The following is a 21,351-nucleotide window of genomic DNA, read 5'->3' on the forward strand; positions in this document are numbered from 1 at the left end:
CCCCTTGCAGACATATTTCTGCATCACCTATAACTATGGGTGACATGCCTGATGTCTGGAGGGTGGCTACTGTTGCACCTCCTTTTAAAGGCAGCTTGTAAGGAGAAACCAGGGAGCCATAAACCTGAGTCTGACTTCGGTTGAAGGTAAGTTGCTGGAGGTGTTATGGACCAGGCCAAAACATTTCAAGAAAGTAGTCTAAGCCCTAACTTTGCTAATTGTTTTAAGCAGGTGTAACACTGATATTCCAGGTGTGGTGCAGTTGGTCAAACCACATAGTTTTAAACAAAACAACTTATTTACAAAATTACTGACTGAAGCACAAACAGAAGAGAACAGAATACTGAATAACTTAACCCATTTGAAAACCTAACAGATCATCCAAACTTAATGATGCTGTTCCAAACACTTGCAACAATCTCCATTTAACACCCCTTAGCACAAAGGTAAGATCAAACCGTGTCTTACAGGAGAGGTATCATAGCGTTTTTTTTTTCATGTTGCGGTTTCTTGGATTAGCAACCTCGACTGCTTTCAGTGAATAGCCAGACCAGAGAAAACTGAGCTGGGAGAAATGGGCAGCACGGTGGCTCAGTGGTTAGCACTGCTGCCTCACAGCGCCAGGGACCTGAGTTCAATTCCTGCCTCAGGTAACTGACTCTGTGGAGTTTGCATGTTCTCCCCGTGTCTGCGTGGGTTTCCTCCGGGTGCTCCGGTTTCCTCCCACAGTCCAAAGATGTGCGGGTCAGGTGAATTGGCCATGCTAAATTGCCTGTAGTGTTAGGTAAAGGGGTAAATGCAGGGAAATGGGCCTGGGTGGGTTGCGCTTCGGTGGGTCGGTGTGGACTTGTTGGGCCGAAGGGCCTGTTTCCACACTGTAAATAATCTAATCTAATCTTTAAAAAAAATGGCTGCTCCCCTTTCATTGTACAAGTGTTTTTATAAAACTTTAAAAAGCCTTTTGCCTGAAACAGTATGTTAGCTATAATCAGAGTGGCCTTAGACCCCTTCAAACTTAGACTTCTTGGAGTCTGTCTTTTATGACCTGACTAGGGGAAAAAAAGAAAGCCAGGGACAATCATGTTAAAGGAGCAGCATTATCACGTTTCCCTCCCCACCTTCATTTAAAAAAAAATGAACAATCAATATCCAAAGATGGCTTTTGTTTTAAAAACCCCTTAATTTTAAACTGTTAGTACTCTACAACACACGTGTTACATGGACAATAACCATGAAAGCATGCACTACTACATTTCGCTTGTTTTATTCCTTTCAATTCATCGGCAATTAGTTTTCTCATCCTGCCACATGGCTGTTACAAAAAGCTCCATCTAAATAGTCTGGCACTTTGTTCTTAACCCATTGAAGTTTGTAGAGAAAATTATGATTATTGTACATGATTGTCTCATACATTACTGTAGCTGAAATATTGTCACACCAACACCAAGCTCAAAGTCTCCTTCTCAACTGCTGAATGTTCCTGCTGATGAATGTTCAATTTCCTGGAGGAATACTTAATAGGTATTTCTGTCCAACACCCACATCATTTGCATCACTAGCCATCTTTAATGGCTTTGCATAATTAGGTGTGGCTGATACTGGGACAGTTGTTAACAGTTTTCAGGCTGTCAGATGCCTTCTGACAGTCCACTGTCCACTGAAACTTCTTGCCTTTAGCAATTCTGTGTGTTGAGCAGCCACATTTGGTACAAATTTTCAATAAAATCCAAACAATCCCAGGAATCATAGTACTTACTCTTTTTGTCAATGGTGTGGAAAACTCCCCAGTTACCTTTTTGGTTTTGCATCCCATGGGGCCATTTTGTCCATGTCCAATAGCATAGCCCAGGAATGTGACTTGGGCATTGACAAATTCACTTTTAGCCATGTTTATCACCAAGCCTGCCTTTGGAAGTTGAATGAACAAATTTGATAAATGTTGCAAATGCTCTTTTCATGTGTGACAAAAAATTACCAGATCATCTATATAAACAGCATAGTTGGATAGTTCAGTAAGGATCTTATTGGTTAGTCTCTGAAATGTGGTTGTCTCATTTTTTCATACCAAATGGCATGACTTTAAATTGATATAATCCATTTGGCATTACAAAAGCTGAAATTGCCTCTGTCTGCAATCTCCTATGAGCAAGTCCAACTTGCTTGTCCCACTTTTTAACACAGTCTTCCAAATGTGGAATCGGATATGCATCAGTCTTTGTAACTGTATTGACTTTGCAACAGCCAACACATAACCATTGGGTACTATTTGGTTTTGGCATGATTACAATGGGTGAGCTCCATCCGCTGTAACTCAGTTTGATTATGTTGTCTTGGAGCATGCATTCAATCTCCTTTTGAATCTGTGCCATCTTTAGAGCGTTATGCCTATAAGGATGTTGCTTAATCGGAACAGTATCTCCTATATCTACATCACACACAATTAGGTTAGTACTTCCCAGCTTATTTCCACATCTCCCCACGTGATACTAATAACTCTTGCAAATCATTTCAATTTTCCTCTGGAAGGTAAATCAATTTATCCCAATTTTTGACAACTTCCTCATTGCCCAATTTAATTTGAGGAATGTCCAATTCTGAATCCTCTGAACTTGATTCTTCCCTCTGTGTTGTAACCAATAACACCGTCTCCTTTGGTTTTCCTTCCATCACAATATCTTTTGAGAATATTCACATGACACACACTGCCTGGAGTCCCTATCAAGCAGTTCATCTCACTCAATTTCCTTTTGACTTGATAAGGTCCACTAAATTTTGCTTTTAAAGGTCCACCTATCAGTGGAAGTAACACTAATACCTTATCCCTGATAGCAAAATTGCAAGTTTTTTTTTATTTCTGGTCTGCTTCCTGTGATACTTTTAAATGCTGTCTGGCCAACTCCCCCACTGTATTTAATTGTTATGAAAATTTGACACATTGTCTCATTGTGTGGTCTCTGAATTTTGACTTACAATTTCTCCTTAATCAGTTTCAATGGACCTGTTTATTCATGCCAAAAAACTAATTCAAATGGACTGAATTTGGTTTATTCATTTGGTGCACCTGTGATTGCAAAAAGCACAAATGGAACTCCCTTATCCTAATTATCGGGATCGTCTTGACTATAAGCTCTTACCCTGGTCTTTGATGTCTGATGCCGCCTTTCTAGTGTTCCCTGTGATGCAGTAGATTTGAATTGTTTCATTCCTAAGCTGTCCATAACTTCCTTGAGTAATTTTGATGTAAAAGTTGACTCTTGAATCTGATTGTATTTCTGTGAATAGTCCATATCTCATGAAAAATTTGAGTAACTCCTTTTATAATCCTTTTAGCATTATAAGGATTATAACAGAATGGAATAGCCTCTGGCAATCTTGTGGACACATTCATTGCTGTTGACAAGTCCTGGTTCCACTTTTTGTTTGAGGTAGGGATCCTATCCAATTAAGACTCTTGTAAAAGGTTCTTCAAATGCAGGAATAGGTATTAAAGGTGTGGGTTTTATTACTGCCTGTGATTTTTCCAATTATCCGACATATATAACTTTTCTGGCAAAGTTCAACTATATCTTTGAGACACCCTGTACCAACTAATCCCAACGCCCCGTGGCCGAACACTTCAACTCCCCCACCCACTCTGCCAACAATGTGCGGGTCCTGGGCCTCCTCCATCTCCACTTCCTAATCACCCTGGAGGAAGGACGCCTCATCTTCCACCTCAGGACCCTCCAACCCCACTGTATCAATGTGGATTTCACCAGTTTCTTCATTCCCCACTCTTTCCCCTCTTCCCCCATCCCAGTTCCAACCTTCCAACTCAGCACCGTTCTCATTACCTGTCCTGCCTGTCCATCTTCCTTCCCACCTTCTCCACCTTCCTCTCTGACCTATCACCATTACCCCCACCTCCATCTACCTATCACACTCACAGCTACCTTCCCCCACACCCCCCTTCCCATTTATCTCACCACCCCTGAGGCTCCCAACCTCATTCCTGATGAAGGGCTTTTGCCTGAAACATCAATTCTCCTGCTCCTTGGATGCTGCCTGACCTGCTGTACTTTTCCAGCACCACACTCTTGACACTTTTCTATAACCCACTGGCTATATGACTTGATGAACTTCTGCCCATTTCTTATCTGCCTGAATACGTGATGGTCTCCATTTCCTCCATTAAGAAATCATTTTTAAGGTTGTAATATTCAGGGATAGATTTGGATTTTTTTTTCTCTTTATGCCTTTTAGTACAGTTGCTTTAAATCTTCATCTTTCTGCTGTAACTCAGCAAATTTATCTGAGCTAAAGATGTCTGCATTGTCATCTATCTGCTCCTGGTTTGTCTGAAGATCAAACAGGGTCTCTGCTAATTTCAATTCAACTTTCTTATCTGTACTCTTTGATCTCTCCTGTTTCAACTGGTGACTTTGTGACCTTTGTTACCACGTAGTCTGGAAACATCTCCGATAGTTGTCCTGCAATAATTCAGTTGCCTGAGATTCCACTGGCCTTTCAACTACACTGGGTGGCACTCCTATTTGTGAAACAGCTATATCATTAGCAAGAACAAATTGTATTCCTGAAGCTGAGAGTTTGTCCAGTAGTTCTATCATGACTTCTCCACTCTTCTCTGGACACTCTAACCTCATTTTACATAATTGAACGCTTCTTGTCTCAACATGAATTCCTGTTACTCGTACCTTTTCTGGCAATAGTCCTTCAGGAGTACATGTCTCCTCATCTTCCAGCATCGCAGATCGAGAGGATCCTGTATTTCTTAATATTGTAACCTCTTTACCTGCTGCTCCTGGCCTACGTGAGTAAATTTTACCTTTGCAGGTATATGGTTTAAGATCTGGTACTTCCTCCTTAACCAACCTTCGACCAGCTTGTACATTCTGGTGCAGCTTTCTAGCCTCCATTGTGCTTTCTGTTACCACTCCAACAAAATTCACTGAATTATCCGGTTTTCATACATCTGATTTCCCAGTGCTTTTCCTAACCCACAAACACTGTGACTTCATGTGGCCTACTTTATTGCAGTGAAAATACTGGAGCTTTTAAACTTCTTTTTCTCCTTCAAGGGTTTCCTTTTTACCCTGTGGTAAGTTATCCTTATGATCTTCACCGAGACCTACCTTTCCATTTCCACATGAGGATTTCTCTATTCCCCAATTGCTATTCCTTACAGATTGAAATTGATTTTGGAAGCCAAACGTTGACTTATGGACCAACTCATAAACATCAGCCATTTCAGCTACAGATCTTACTGTTCTAATTCTCTGCTCTTCCACATGAATTCTCTCTACTTCAGGAAGTGAATTTTTGAACTCCTCCAAAATAATCGTCTAAGAACGTTTGCTCTATTTTTAATGCCTTTATCTGCCTATCAAAATTGCTTTGTTTGATCCTTTCAAACTCAATGTAGGTTTGACCAGGGTTCCTCCTTAGATTCTGGCACAAGCTCATATGCAATTAAGGTGGCTCTCTTCACTTCCTCATACAGCCTGTAATAGGGATGCGAATACCTCACTAGCTCTACCTACAAGTTTTGTTTGGATCAACAAAGCCCACATGGTCACTGGGCACTGCATTTGTTTGTTCACCTTTTTCAAATGAGAGGAAAAAGGCTTCCACATCCTTCTCATCAAATTTTAGGCAATGATTGAATATATTTAAACAATTTCTCACCATGGGTTTGCTCACCCTCACTCTCTTCCTCACTAAGCTTTTCTTCAGCCTTCATGTCTATCATTTTAGGCTGACTTTCCTGTCTAAGTGACTATTTCTGTGTCTCTTTCTCATTCCACTGCTTTTAATTGTAATTCCTTGCCTTTTGCCTTTACCTTATAACCATTTACAGAGGTAAAAATTGGTTAGGATTTGTCACCATTGTTTTGTCTGAAGAAAATAGTGTCTCTCCAACTTGATTGAGTTTTTTGGGGGTGGAGCGTAGATTCTAGTGAAGCCTTTAACAAAGTTCAGCATGGTAGACTAATTAGTAAAGTTAGGTCACATGGCATTCAGGGTGAACTTGTCAATTGGATACGTAGTTGGCTTGATGGCAGGAGATAGACAGTGATTGTAGAAGGTTGTTATTGGAACTAAAGACCTATAACCAGCAGTGTTCCACAAGGATCGGTGCTGAGGCCACTTCTGTTATTTCTATAAATAATTTAGATGCAAATATAGAAGACATGGTTAATAAGTTTGCAGATGACACCAAAATTGGTGAGATAGTGGACAGTTATCTCAGATTACAAAGGAAACTTGATCAATTGGGTCAATGGGCTGAAGAGTGGCAGATGGAGTTTAATTTGGAAAAATACAAGATACAATTGATTCTGATATAACACAATGGTTTCATTCTCATGCAATCTCATAAGAAAATCGTGGAATAGCTGTGCCATTTAAACTAATTTGGGGCCAGAATAGTGTAAGCCAATACAGTTAAGAAAAGTTTGGGTGTTCTACAAATAACGGTCTAAATTCTTCAATCACGTTAAAGTTAATTCAAGTTGAAGAAACATACATTATAGCAGAACTGATTGTATTGTATCTTGATACTACAAAGAGGGGCAGGACTTATACAGTTAATGGTGGGGCCTTGAGTAATGCGTAGAACAGGGACCTAGGGGTTCAGGTACACAATTCTTTGAAGTTTGCACCACATGGACAGGGTGATTATAAAGATATTTAGCATGCTTGCCTTGATTGCTCACTCCTTTGCATACAGGAGTCGGGAAGTCATTTTGAGGTTGTACAGGACATTGGTGAGGCCTCTTCTGGATTATTATGTCCAATTCTGGTCAGCCTGTTATAGGATGGCTATTATTAAATTGTGGAGAGGGTTCAGAAAAGGTTTATCAGGATGTTGCTTTAAATGAAGGGTTTGAATTATAAAGAAAGGCTGGATAAACTGGTGCTTTTTTCACTGGAGCAGAGAAGGTTGAGAGGTGACCTTTAGAGGTTTATTAAATCATGAGGGGTATATAGTTAATGGTAGGTGTCTTTTCCCTAGGATTGGGTATTTGAAGACTATGGGACATATTTTTAGGTGAGAAGAGAGAGATTTAAGAAAGGCATGAGGGGCAAAGCTTTTGAGGGTATTTCGGGTGTGGAATGGGCTTCCTGAAAGGAGTAGTAGATACGTGCGCAGTTACTTTTAAAAGACCCTTGGATAAGTCCATGAATAGGAGAGGTTTGGAGGGAAATGGGCCAGGAGTAGACAGGTGAGACAAGATTAGTTTGGGATTATATTCGGCATGGACTGTTTAGAGTGAAGGGCCTGTTTCCATGCTGTCTGACTCTGACTCTGAGACCACTGACCCTCTTTAAGACCCTTCATTGATATGAAGAAAAGTCACTGGATTCAAAGTATTAACTTTGCTTTCTCTTCAAAGAAAGACCTGTTGATATTTTCCAGCAATTTTGGTTTTTGTTTTAGATCTTCAGCATCCACAGTTCTTTGTTTTATTTTAGTGAATTTTGTCATTACCCAATTCTTTGCTCTTTAATTGAACATATTCACAAACTTTGCAGGTATAGTTCAAGTTATGGATCTTTCATGACCTGTGACTTTCAGAATTAAAAACAGCTAGGGAAAGGTTGTATTTCCGTTAATAATGGGAGGTGGGGGAAAAGGAGTGAGCGGACAGGTGGAGACAACCTACAGGGAGAAAGGGTTGTCAATAGTAAGCCAGGGAAGAATGTACATAGGTGAGAGTGGGACTAAGAGTAGTTGGAAATGGATTGGCATTGTTGAAAGCAACCTATTTCATGACTGGTTATAGGGTTAAGTCATGGAATAAACATGGAAGGAGGTGTTCATGCTCTGAAATTGTTTAACTTTAAGTCCTGAAAGCTATAGGTTTCAAAGTGAGTGATGATGTGCTGTTCCACCAAGTTGCATTGAGCCTGGCTGGAACACTACAACCCAGAGACCGAAATGTTAGCATGGGAACATGATGTTGAAGTGGCAGGCAACTGGAAGCTCAAGGTCACTTTTATGGACAGAATGTAGAAGTTCTGCAAGGTGGTCAGCCAGTCTGCATTTCATCTCCCCAGTGTAGACAGGACCACATTGTGAGCATCAAATATAGTAGAATACACTGAATGAAGTACAGATAAATTGCAGCTTAACCTGGATGCTTTGTGTGGGGCCTTGGATGGTGAACTAGCAAGTGTTGCACTTTCTGTGATTGCATGGGGAGGTGTTGGGACCATTTAGATACTGTAAACTTTAGGTTGAGACCTTAAGACTTTAAATAGTTTCACAACATGGATACCTCCTTCTACGTTAATACCTACCCCCACAATCCCAGGTCAAGTGATGAAATTAGTCCCCTATTATCACCCATCTAGCTTCACTTCTCTAGCCTACTATCAGCAATCTGTCCATTTATCTACCCTTTGTATCTCTTTGTCTCACTGGGCTCCATCTCCATGTATCTGTTCACTCCTTTGTCCCTCATGTGCCACCATCAGCATAAATGCCACCTTTCTCTAGCTGATTCTAGTTCTGAAGAAGGGCCATTGGACTTGAGACATTAACTGTTTTCTCTTCGCAGGTGGTGCCACACCTGTTGAGTTTCTAATTTTGTTTATTTCATATCTCTAACATCCAGTATTCTTTATTTATTATAGCTCATGTTTTAGTATGTAGGTGGTGTTCAGGGGAAGATAGAATAGGAGGACATTTTGTTTCATCGGTCATTGCCTAACAGCAAAAGCTGATGATATTTTGCTTGCTAGTTATTGTCTGATTACAATATGTTAGCATTTGCAATGATGGAGCAGTCTAGTGGGAATAATGATGTGGTGACAAAATATAAAGCAATTATTCCCAATGTGATGTTCGTGTTTTATAGTATACATGCTTACCAACCTGAGGACTTGTTGGGCAGTGCTGCAAATATGATGAATGTTATAAAAGCTCAAGTCTTGAATTCTGGAATATTTTCCACCTACACAATGAGACAGAAAATGAGTTGTTCAGTCTGTTGGTCCAAACAGAATTTGATGATATTCACCTTCAGGTTTTGGCACATTTCTTTGAATTTTGCTCAAAGTTCATGTTAATCTTTCTAGGGCATCCATCCCACTGTCACACTGAAAGTTATGATCTGACTCTCAAGGACTGTGTTATAAATATTCTGTTGGTGAATTACTTCAGGAACTCATTGCAAGCATTTTTAGTGTTCTGGATAAAGTTGAGTGATTTTTCAAAACAAATTAGCATTCTGGGCTCACTTTGAAGGAAAGCACTGCTGAAATATTACCCAACATGAGTGAACCCCCACAGGCCATGAGCTACAGTTGTACAATAGTGCAAAATGAGACATCAGACGCCAACTTTATGAGCAGGTAAGGCAAATATCTGATGGTAAGAAAATGGGGGAGATACTAAATTAGTATTTTGTATCAGTATTTACTGTGAAAAGGGATATGGAAACTATAGACTGTAGGAAAATAGATGGTGACATCTTGCAAAATGTCCATGCTACAGAGGAGGAAGTGCTGGATGTCTTGAAATGGGTAAATCCCCAGGACCTGATCAGGTGTACCCTCGAACTCTGTGGGAAGCTAGAGAAGTGTTTGCCGAGCCTCTTGCTGAGATATTTGTATCATCAATAGTCACAGGTGAGGTGCCGGAAGACTGGAGGTTGGCTAACGTGGTGCCACTGTTTAAGGAAGGTAAGGACAAGCCAAGGAACTATAGACCAGTGAGCCTGACGTCGGTGGTGGGCAAGTTGTTGGAGGGAATCCTGAGGGACATGTACTTGTACTTGGAAAGGCAAGGATTGATTAGGGATAGTCAACATGGCTTTGTGCGTGGGAAATCATGTCTCACAAACTTGATTGAGATTTTTGAAGAAGTAACAAAGAGGATTGATGAGGGCAGAGTGGTAGATGTGATTTATATGGACTTCGGTAAGGCATTCGACAAGGTTCCCCATGGGAGACTGGTTAGCAAGGTTAGATCTCATGGAATACAGGGAGAACTAGCCATTTAGATACAGAATTGGCTGAAAGGTAGAAGACAGAGGGTGGTGGTGGAGGGTTGTTTTTCAGACTGGAAGCCTGTGACCAGTGGAATGCCACAAGGATCGGTGCTGGGTCCTCTACTTTTTGTCATTTACATAAATTATTTGGATGTGAACACAAGAGGTACAGTTAATATGTTTGCAGATGACACCAAAATTGGAGGTGTAGTGGACAGCGAAAGGGGTTACCTCAGATTACAACAGGATCTTGACCAGATGGGCCAATGAGCTGAGAAGTGGCAGATGGAGTTTAATTCAGATAAATGAGAGGTGCTACATTTTGGGAAAGCAAATCTTAGCAGGACTTATACACTTAATGGTAAGGTCCGAGGGAGTGTTGCTGAACAAAGAGACTTTGGAGTGCAGGTTCATGGCTCCTTGAAAGTGGATTCGCAGGTAGATAGGATAGTGAAGCAGGCATTTGGTATGCTTTCCTTTATTGGTCAGAGTATTGAGTACAGGAGTTGGGAGGACATGTTGCGCTTATACAGGACATTGATTAGGCCACTGTTGGAATATTGCGTGCAATTCTGGTCTCCTTCCTATTGGAAAGATGTTGTGAAACTTGAATGGGTTCCGAAAATATTTACAAAGATGTTGCCAGGATTGAAGGATTTGAGCTATAGGGAGAGGCTGAACAGGCTGGGGCTGTTTTCCCTGGAGCGTCAGAGGCTGAGGGGTTACCTTCTAGAGGTTTACAAAATTGAGGGGCATGGATAGGGTAAATAGGCAAAGTCTTTTCCCTGGGGTCGGGGAGTCCAGAACTTGGGCGGCACGGTGGCACAGTGGTTAGCACTGCTGTCTCACAGCGCCAGAGACCCGAGTTCAATTCCCGACTCAGGTGACTGACTGTGTGGAGTTTGCACGTTCTCCCCGTGTCTGCATGGGTTTCCTCCGGGTGCTCCGGTTTCCTCCCACAGTCCAAAGATGTGCGGGTCAGGTGAATTGGCCATGCTAAATTGTCTGTAGTGTTAGGTAAGGGGTGAATGTAGGGGTATGGGTGGGTTTCGCTTCAGCCTGTCGGTGTGGACTTGTTGGGCCGAAGGGCCTGTTTCCACACTGTAAGTAATCTAATCTAGAGGGCATAGGTTTAGGGTAAGAGGGGAAAGATATAAAAGAGACCTAAGGGGCAACGTTTTCACGCAGAGGGTGGTACGTGTATGGAATGAGCTGCCAGAGGAAGCGGTGGAGGCTGGTACAATTGCAACATTTAAGAGGCATTTGGATGGGTATTTGAATAGGAAGGGTTTGGAGGGATATGGGCCGGGTGCTGGCAGGTAGGACTAGATTGGGTTGGAATATGTGGTCAGCATGGACAGGTTGGACCGAAGGGTCTGTTTCCATGCTGTACATCTCTATGACTCTATGACAGAACAGCCTTTTGTAATAGACAGTGGACAGCGATCATCCACGTTTCACTTCCCAACATTCCATGTGACTTTGGAACAGGGCTCCAAAACAAATATTGAACAAATACTGGACTTGTGTACCCTTGAGTTTAGAAGACTGAGAGGGGATCTGATTGAGACATATAAGATTATTAAAGGATTGGACACTCTGGAGGCAGGAAACATGTTTCCGCTGATGTGTGAGTGCCAAACCAGAGGACACAGCTTAAAAATACAGGGTAGACCATTTAGGACAGAGATGAGGAGAAACTTCTTCACCCAGAGAGTGGTGGCAGTGTGGAATGCTCTGCCCCAGAGGGCAGTGGAGGCCCAGTCTCTGGATTCATTTAAGAAAGAGTTGGATAGAGCTCTCAAGGATTGTGGAATCAAGGGTCATAGAGATAAAGCAGGAACAGGATACTGATTAAGAATGATGGTGGTGCAGGCTCGAAGGACAGAATGGCCTACTCCTGCACCTATTGTCTATTGTCTAAATGAAACATAAACAAATCGAAGTGATTTCTTGAACGTACTAGTCAAGAAATGTCAGGCAATCAGACCATACAATCATTTTTGTCTATCCATAATCTAAATTATTTATTTTGACCATCTAATTTCTATGGTTAAACTGTTGAAATGTAGGCAGTACCACGAGCAAATAGCCAGTAATTTCTCAGATATCTGGATGTGCATTCACATCCTTTGTAAACGCTCATTTTTTAAAAAAAACTTTTCATTAGACTGAACCTCATTCACCAACATATGGATAAGTCAGAATTTTCACCAGTTAAATACATACATATGTTAATGAACTGTTCACAAACCCAGGAAGTGACATCGTTGCAGGAGGTATGAAGGTGCAATCAAAAGTGGGAGGTTTGTGGCTTATCTGTGTAAACAATATACCTTTGAAAATGTCACAGAACAATTGCAACAACTTGTGAGGTTAACTGCAGGTGGGTAAAAAATGAGGTCTGCAGATGCTGGAGATCACAGCTGCAAATGTGTTGCTGGTCAAAGCACAGCAGGCCAGGCAGCATCTCAGGAATAGGGAATTCGACGTTTCGAGCATAAGCCCTGGGGCTTATGCTCGAAACGTCGAATTCCCTATTCCTGAGATGTTGCCTGGCCTGCTGTGCTTTGTCCAGCAACACATTTGTAACTGCAGGTGGGATTCATCATCTACATTCATGCGAAGTATGTCTCTGAGCAGGGATGCAGATTCGGAAGTTAATGGAGCAACATCTGTAAGTTTTTATTTAACTTGCAGGGAGCAAAGTACTGATGTTTGTAAGCTTCTACTGATACAATTTAAAAATAAACAGGTAAATAATGGGCTTCTACCATCTTCACCACACAGATGGGGACAGATTGGACTTTGTAGTTAATTAAGTGCTAAGAGGGACGTGCAGATTTACCTATCCACTGTATCCCTTTCCTGTCTAGCAAATCAGTGATTCTCCATTTCTTGTAACTATGTAAATGTCAACAGATTTAGCATCCATACGTTTTTGTTAGAAATGTTGTCACCTTCAAGCCAAAAGCTAGCATGAGTGAGTACAGAATGAAAAATTGCCTTTTGATTTGTTTCCACAGACCATGTCTAAACTCGTGTAGCATGGTTTACGTCCTATTCATTTAATGCTCTGAAAGTCATTTTTTCCATTTGCACTTTTTGGTCTCAATGTGTTTACCCAAAATATGAATTTTAATCCATCTTCATATCTGTTATTCAGCAGTAGTGGCCAGCTGCCCACTCCGGTGAACACACACTCTCACTTTCCCAATATAGTAACACATATTTCATTATGTTTCTATATCCTGTGCCCTTTGAAGTAGTTAATCAATGCAGTAGCAAATATACAAAATGAGATAAATGGCAAATTACATGTTTCTTTTTCTGTAAGCTGTTGATTAAGACTTTTATTGGTCAAGTCCTTTGGAAGTGAGGTAGCATGAGAAGACAATGATCTTCCTATTTTCAGCTGGGAACTATTAAAACCTCTTCAGTTCTAATGCAGTCCAACCTCTCTTTTCATGTTAGTTTCTCTCAGATGCAAAATTACCATGTGGTATAAAACTTGTTGGTAATCACTCAACAGCCTTAATTAGCATGTATAGGTTACCAGCACTAGACCCAGAGGGCCTTGGGAAAGGTAGCTGCAGGAAGGAATTCATCAGCAAATGAGTTCACTGTCTTTTACTTCTGATTGTGCTTGTTGTCCAACCTCCACATCTCCCTGTAAGCAACCGATAAAATTCAACTTTCTGGTTTTTAAGTGTAGCAGCAATGAAGAAGATGCCAAAAACATTTAGGACCCGGCCAGCTCGATCAGTAATGTTGCCGCGCCGCCTTGGTGGTGGACATCGAAATCCCCCACTCAAAGTAAATTTTGCCACCCTCAGTGCTCCCTCTAAGTGTTGCTCAACATGAAGGAGTACTGAGTCATCAGCTGAGGGAGGAAGGTATGTGGTAATCATCAGGAGGTTTCCTTATCCATGTTTAACCAAAAACAATGAGACTTCATGGGTTCAGAGACAATGCTGAGAACTTTGAGGGCAACTCCCTTCTGGCTATACCACTGTACAGCCACCTCTGCTGGGTCTCTCCTGCAGGGCATATCCAGAGATGGTGATAGTGGTGTCTGGGGAAATATAGTCATACTCATGGAATCATACCTTACAGACTATGTCGGGCTGTTGCTTGACTAGTCTGTCAGACAATGCTCCCAATTTTGGACTATCCTCCAGATGTTAGTAAGGAGGACCTTGCAGGGTCGACAGGGCTGTTTCTGCTGTTGTCTTTCCAGTGCCTTGGTTGATGACAGGTGGCCCATCTGGTTTAATTTCTTTGACACTTTGTAGTGATTGGTGCAACTGAATGGCATTCTAGGCCATTTCAGAGGGCAATTGAGAGCAATTTACATTGCTGTGGCTCTGGAGTCACATGTCGGCCAGACCAGGTGAGGATGGCAGATTTCCTTCCCTGAACAACATTAGTGAGCCAGATGGGGTTTTCTGACAACTCACAAACGTTTGCTCATCAGTAGACTCTTTTATTGTATTTTTAAAATTAAAATTCCACCCTCTGCTGTGGTGGGATTCTAGCCCAGATCCTGAGTGCATTAGCTGAGTTTCTGGATTAATAGCTTTGCAGTAATACCACTAGGACATTGCCTCCTATGGAAAACTTTTAAAGTCCAAAAAAGGCCTTAACATTAGCATAACTGTGCAGGCTGACCTTTCTAAACAGAACAAATGTTTTTTTCAAAGGAGTCAGAGAATATTCCTGAGTTAAGTCCATTGACTCTGACTCAGTATACTTTGTTAATCTGTAGGAAGAAAATAGCCACAAGGGTAAGAGGGTGCCACTCCTGTCTTGGTCCTTGCCCGTACACTAATGGGCAAGCTCCAACTCTGCTCCAACCCTGCCCGTCAATTCCATATATTCTGTAACAAAGGCTCTTTTTAGCTAGTTTGCTGAAACAGCAATAGGAGATTTCAACTTAAGGGCAGAATGGTAACTCAGTGGTTAGCACTGCTGCCTCACAGCGCCAGGGACCCAGGTTCAATCCAGCCTCGGGTGACTGTGTGGAGCTTGCATGTTCTCCACGTGTCTGCGTGGGTTTTCTCCGGGTGCTCCAGTTTCCTCCCACTGTCCAAAGATGTGCAGGTCAGGTGAATTGGCTGTGCTAAATTGTCCACAGTGTTCAGGGATGTGTAGGTTGGGGGCATTAGTCAAGGATTAAATGTAAGGGAATGGGTCTGGGTGGGTTACTCTTTGGAGGGTTGGTGTGGACTTTTTAGGCCGAAGGGCCGGTTTCTACACTGTAGGGATTCTGTGAACTGGCAACAAGGAGATATCAAGACAGAACGCCACACTGTGTAACCATCCAAGCAGTTGATGCCATTTTGTGTACAAAGAAGCATTCTTATTTGGAATAATTCAACAACAGCAAGTAGCTAATAAAAGGTGATTGGGAATAGGTTATACTTAGGTCCAAATTGGATCAAACGAGCCTTCAATGTTCAAACTTTGTTAATCTATGAAAAGCCATCTCAGTTCTACAATTGAGGCCCATTAGTAATCTTTAAGCCCTCAAAAAGTTTTTTTCAGTGAAAAGAATCAAACTATAGACCAACTATGCCTCGATGGAGTCTAAAGTTGAGCATACAAAAGGAGCTTGTGCTGATCAAAGCAAAACAATAATTGATGCAGTCTCGACCAAACCACTGATCCTAAAAGCCCAGCTATTACCAGTCACATAATGTAATTAAGCTGTGGAGACTGAAAAAGGGAAGCTTACAGACAATTTCCAAAAAAAAATCTGTGTAGGGTCAGCCTACACAGTAAAGTTGACATAGCAAAAAGGCACATTGATGGAGGAAAATGTCTCTTTGTCAAATAAATGTTCATCATTGTGAACTACCAGCTGAGGACGAATATCTGCTACAAGTAATGGGTGACATTCTTAGGTTTGCAAAAGACATTCCTGAGAGAAGGAACAAAAATCTTTGTTTTAGTTTCACTCTTGTTCAAGATGAGATCGTTGGCAAAATGAGGATGAGATTTTGACATGGGCTGTAGACCAATTAGCCATCCTATTAGCAGACCACAGTGCTGTTTAAGAACTTTGTAGAGATCCTGGTCCAGCAGTCTATTGGCAAAAATGAGGACTGCAGATACTGGAGATTAGAGTCGAGAGTGTGGTGCTGGAAAAGCACAGCAGGTCAGGCAGCATCTGAGGAGCAGGAGAATCGACATTTCAGGCAAAAACCCTTCATCAGGAATGTTTACTTACAAGTGTACAGCTGATCTGTAGAAATCCAATGCATGTGTAAGAACAAACAGTACGAAAGATGTAAGTTTTATCAAAAGCACTGCGTTGATTTGAATCTATGAATGTACTATTTCAACTCAATCTGTTTGACACTGAACATGAACAATAGAAGAAACTATAGATTTGGGAAGCTGAAGGGGGATACAGCTCTCAGACAGTTAAAATGTGTGGCAGAATTGGGCTTACATGCATTAGCAAATATCACGAGGCTAAATCTTGGCAGCTATACGAAAGATAAATAGATAAAATTCCTTCCTGAAATTTGTATTCACCAATCTGAGAGAGCAGATGAAGTTACAAACCAATCAGTGCTGCAAAATGAATTACGTATTAAATATCTAGCTCGCTCGCACATCATCTCTGGCTTTTGGCTATGTTTCATGGGTGACTTTCATCTTTCTGCTTGCAGCTCTCTAGACTATCCTACAGTGTACCAGGCAACCTCCGAGCGCATTAAAATATCCTAGTCTTATTTTGAATTCATTGGCAACCTATGAACAGAAATGAGGCTTCGCTTGTGGTTGCTGGCAATGAGTGCTGCTTTCTTGCAAGGCTGCTGTTCTACTCCCTTCTCCTATTTTGGTTCTTCTTTTGGTTTGGAAACATCTTTGGTTGGTGACACAATACAGGTACTGATTTTTATTGATCAGCCGTGTTAACACAGCAATACTAACTGTCCCATATGAAGTACATGTAATCTGTGTAGCTTATTGATTCTTTAAATGCACATGTCAGGTGCATGTGTATTACACAGGAATCAGCTTTCCATGCTCCCAGAGCTTAGATGGAATTTGTGTTGCTTTAAACTGCTCTAAGTCAAGAACCCAAATAGTGGGAGACTGCAACCACACTGCAACCTGGTGTTTGCTGGATGGAGAGACTATATTCCACAACAACAACACAAGCCTGTTTTACCTAAGGTAAGTCCACTCTTTTTAGTCATAACGAAGATAAACTGTTAGATTAAATGTACTGCTACCTCCCAGTTGCATGCTTCCTTCTTGCCCAATTCCCTAAGTGAATCTACTGAGTGTCACTTCACAAAGTATAGAAAGGGAAAATGAGAATGGGTTTCCTCATTTCCTGCCACTATCCCACCTCAGTCAGGTAGAATATTGAAGGAACATTCAATTTATCTCTTCTGAAGCCTTGCGCTATCCAATGAGGTGATTATTTTGTCATCAAGAAATTTACTCTTCAACAACCAAAGTGATGGGCAAACCCAAACTTAACTTTGACATCTTATATTTTAGAAGCCAGTGTGACATTCAGTTGGCTAAGGAATGTCACTTACCTCTTTATTATTTAATGCCATGTTTTTTTTTTACAGACCATCTGGTTGTTGTTGGTCACCATTAGTGAGATCTCAAAGGAAAGCAGAAAACCTTCAGTTTACTTTTTCCTTATTGGCGGATTTGAGAAATCGCTCAGATAATGTAGCACTCAACGCACCCCCTCAACCACCTCTACTACCCATCTTAAGGTAAAATACAGAAACAAAAGTAGGAGCTAATGGTTTATTACACAACATTAAATGTCGGGGGATGGAGCAGTCAGACAACAAGTTCACTTTTGTTACCCCACTTAATGTCTTGAAGCTGCTTGTTGTTGTTGCTGTTAAGACTCTTGGGTGGAGTTTCCAAATATCGCACACGATCCAAGACAATGATCCCTGGAATATTACTTCACAGGAAGTGTCATCACAGCCTAATCCTGACTTCGCTCTTCTTTCCAGAAAAAATATTGATACCAATCAAAGATTTTCTGCCCCTTCTAGCAATTTACATGGTGACAGATATTTTTGATATTCTTTCAGGAAACGTGGACACAGCCAGAATTCGTTGTTGATTCCTCATTGCCCTTGGACTGAATGGCTTACAACGTCATTTCAGAGGGCAGTAAAGAGTTAACCACAAAGTTGTGGATTTCGAGTCACATAGATCGAATGTGGCAGATTTTTGTAGATTAGATTAGATTCCCTACAGTGTGGAAACAGGCCCTTCAGCCCAACAAGTCCACACCGACCCTCCAAAGAGTAACCCACCCAGACCCTCCAAAGAGTAACCCACCCAGACTCATTTCCCTCTGACTAATGCACCTAACACTATGGGCAATTTAGCATGGCCAATTCACCTAACCTGCCCATCTTTGGACTGTGGGAGTAAACCGGAGCACCCAGAGGAAACCCATGCAGACACAGGGAGAATGTGCAAACCCAACACAGACCATCGCCTGAGGCTGGAATCGAACCCAGATCCCTTGCGCTGTGAGGCAGCAGTGCTAACCACTGAGCCACCGTTTCTTCCCTAAAATACATTAGTGAATGATATGTGCTTTTAGAGCAATGGATGATTGTTCATGTTCACTCTTATTAAGATTAGTTCTTACCTACATATTTGTCCTTAACTGCATTTATACTCCACCAACTAATACAGTAGGATTTAAATCTGCACAGTCAGAGCATTAGGTTTGGATTTCTAAAGGAGTGGTATTACCATTATAACCTCCATCTCCCATGACTGTGATCAGTTAATGCAGAACAGACTGGTCATTAACGTTCTGGATTAGATTGTTAGTATTACAGTGTCATGCTGTCATTACCTACAAAAACATTAAATATTTTGGTCACCTTTAACTAAAAGACAATAAAATTGGTATTCCGAGCGATCCTTCACAGTCAGAGGGATCTGAGGGGATTTGTTTCTATGAATTACGGGAATGCAGATGGAGAAAGCAATTAGGGAAGCAAACTAATGTTATCCTTTACTTTAAAAAGATTGGAGCATAAACTTAAAGAAGTTTTACTACAATTATTAAGTGCCTTGGTGCAATGCTATCTGGAAGAATGTGGAAAGGTTTGGTCTTTATTCTTTAGAAAGGGCATAATTGCCCTAGAGTGACTGTAATTTTTAACATGTTTTAATAAAAGGATTCCTGAGTTGAGAGTTTATTTTGATTTCAATTATTCATTCATTTGATGTGGGAATCAGTAGCTGAGCTGGTATTTATTGCTCATACCTAGTTTCCTTTGAGAAGGTGGTGGTGAACTCCTTTTTGAACTACTAGACTCCATTTGGTGGACTATGTAGACCCACAATGCTGTTAGGGAGGGAGTTGTAGGATTTTGACCTGGTGACACTGAAGGAATGGTGACATATGTCTAAGTCTATGGTGAGTCACTTAGCTGTGTTCCTATCTATCTGCTACCAAGTCCTTCTAGGTGGCAGTGGTCATGGGTTTGGAAAATACTATCTAAGGAGACTTTATGCATTTCTGCATCTTGTGCATCTTGTAGATTGTACATGTAGCTGTTACTGTGCATTGGTAGTAAAAGGAGTGCATGTTTGTGGACGTAATGCCCATCCAGCAGGCTTCTTTGTCCTGAAGGTATGAAGTATCTTGTGTTGTTGGTGCTGCACCCATCTGTACAAGTGGGGAGTATTGCTTCACACTCCTGACTTGTGCTTTGTAGATAATGGACAAGTTATGGGGAGCCAGAAATTAAGCTACTTTCTGCAGTATCCTTAATCTCTCACCTGCTCTCATAGCCAATGTATTTATATGGCTAGCCCAATTCAGTTTCTAGTCAATAGTAATCTTAGGATGTTGATAGTGTGGGATTCAGTGGTGGTAAAACCATTGAATGTTAACAAGTGATGGTTGGTTTGTCTCTTATTGGGAATAGTCATTGTCTGGCATTTGTGTGGTATGAATGTTAATACCACTTGTCAGCCCGAGTCTAGATATTGCCCAGACCTTGTTGCAATTAAAAATGGATTGCTTTAGTATCTGAGGAGTCACAGTGTGCAATCATCAGTGAAAGTCTTAATTTCTGAAGTTATGGAGGGAAGGCAGCTGAAGATGGTTGGGCAGAACACGTAGAATTGTCTTGAAGCTGAGGTGACTGGTCTGAAGCAACCACAAACCTCTTCCTTTGTGCAGGAATGACTCTAACTAGTAGAGAGTTTTCCTCCTGACTCTTCGTGACTCTAGTTTTGCTAGAGTTTCTTGAAGCTACACTCGGTCAAATGCGGCCTTGTTGTCAAGATTGTCACTCTCTCCTCACCTCTGGAATTCAGTCCATGTTTGAACCAAAGTAGTAATGAGGTCAGTTGAGTGGCTTGGTAGAACACAAGCTGAGCGTCAGAGAGCAGGATGTTACTGAGCATGTGCTGCTTGGTGGTACTGTTGATGACACCTTCCATGACATTGCTGATGATCAAATAGATTGATGGGGTGATGATTAACCAGATTGGATGTGTCCTGCTTTCTGTGTACAGGACATACTTGGACAATTTTCCACACTGTCAGATAGGTGCCAGTATTATAGCTGTACTGGAACAGTTTGGCTAGGGCCATGGCATTCTGAAGCACAAGTCTCCAGTACTATTGTGGGAATGTTATCAGAGCCTATGAGTATCCAGTGCTTCCAGCTATTTGTTGATACCAAGTGGAGTTAATCAAATTGGCTGAGGACTGGCATCTGTGATGCTGGGATCCATTGGAAAATACTGAGATGAATCATCCACTTGACATTTCAGCCTGAAGAATTCTTCAATCTTATCTTTTGCTGGGCTCCCCTATCATGAGGATATGGATATTAGTGGAGCTTCTTCCTTCATTGAATTTGAAGCACCTGTCACTATTCATGCCTGGATGTGGCACGATTGGAGAACTTGGATCCAATCCATTTGTTATGGAATTACTTATTTCTGTCCATCAGCTGCTACTTATGCTGTTTAGCGATCATGCGTTGTAGCTTCACTAGGATTGACACCTCGCTTTTACTATACCTGGTGCTGCTCCTGCCATGTCCTCCTGTACTCTTCACTGAACTAGGGTTGATCATCTGTGTTGATAGAGTGGGTGATATTGCAAGCCATGTTATTGCAGATTGTGTTGGAATACAATTCTTCTGCTGACAGCCCACCGTACATCATGGCTGTGCAGTCTTGCTAGATTTGTTCAAACACAGTACAACATAACCTAATGGAGAGCATTGTCAATGTGAAAACGGGATTTTGCATATACAAGGACTGTTGAGTGGTGACCCTTGCGAATATAGCCATGGACAGATGCATC

The 21,351-nt window shown here is 41.5% G+C and overlaps 1 protein-coding gene across 1 annotated transcript in view; it reads left to right on the forward strand.

The window, feature by feature from the left end:
- Positions 1 to 9,280: 9,280 nt before the first annotated feature.
- LOC132824291 (uncharacterized) overlaps positions 9,281 to 21,351 on the forward strand; it is a 39,176-nt gene continuing 27,105 nt past the window's right edge. The window contains exons 1-4 of the mRNA XM_060838634.1: positions 9,281 to 9,360; positions 13,709 to 13,814; positions 17,005 to 17,189; positions 17,600 to 17,752. Of these exons, the coding sequence (XP_060694617.1) occupies positions 9,281 to 9,360; positions 13,709 to 13,814; positions 17,005 to 17,189; positions 17,600 to 17,752 (524 nt within the window). The remainder of the gene's footprint in view (positions 9,361 to 13,708; positions 13,815 to 17,004; positions 17,190 to 17,599; positions 17,753 to 21,351) is intronic.

The sequence above is a fragment of the Hemiscyllium ocellatum genome, chromosome 18 (assembly GCF_020745735.1).
Source record: "Hemiscyllium ocellatum isolate sHemOce1 chromosome 18, sHemOce1.pat.X.cur, whole genome shotgun sequence".
Lineage (NCBI taxonomy): Eukaryota > Metazoa > Chordata > Chondrichthyes > Orectolobiformes > Hemiscylliidae > Hemiscyllium > Hemiscyllium ocellatum.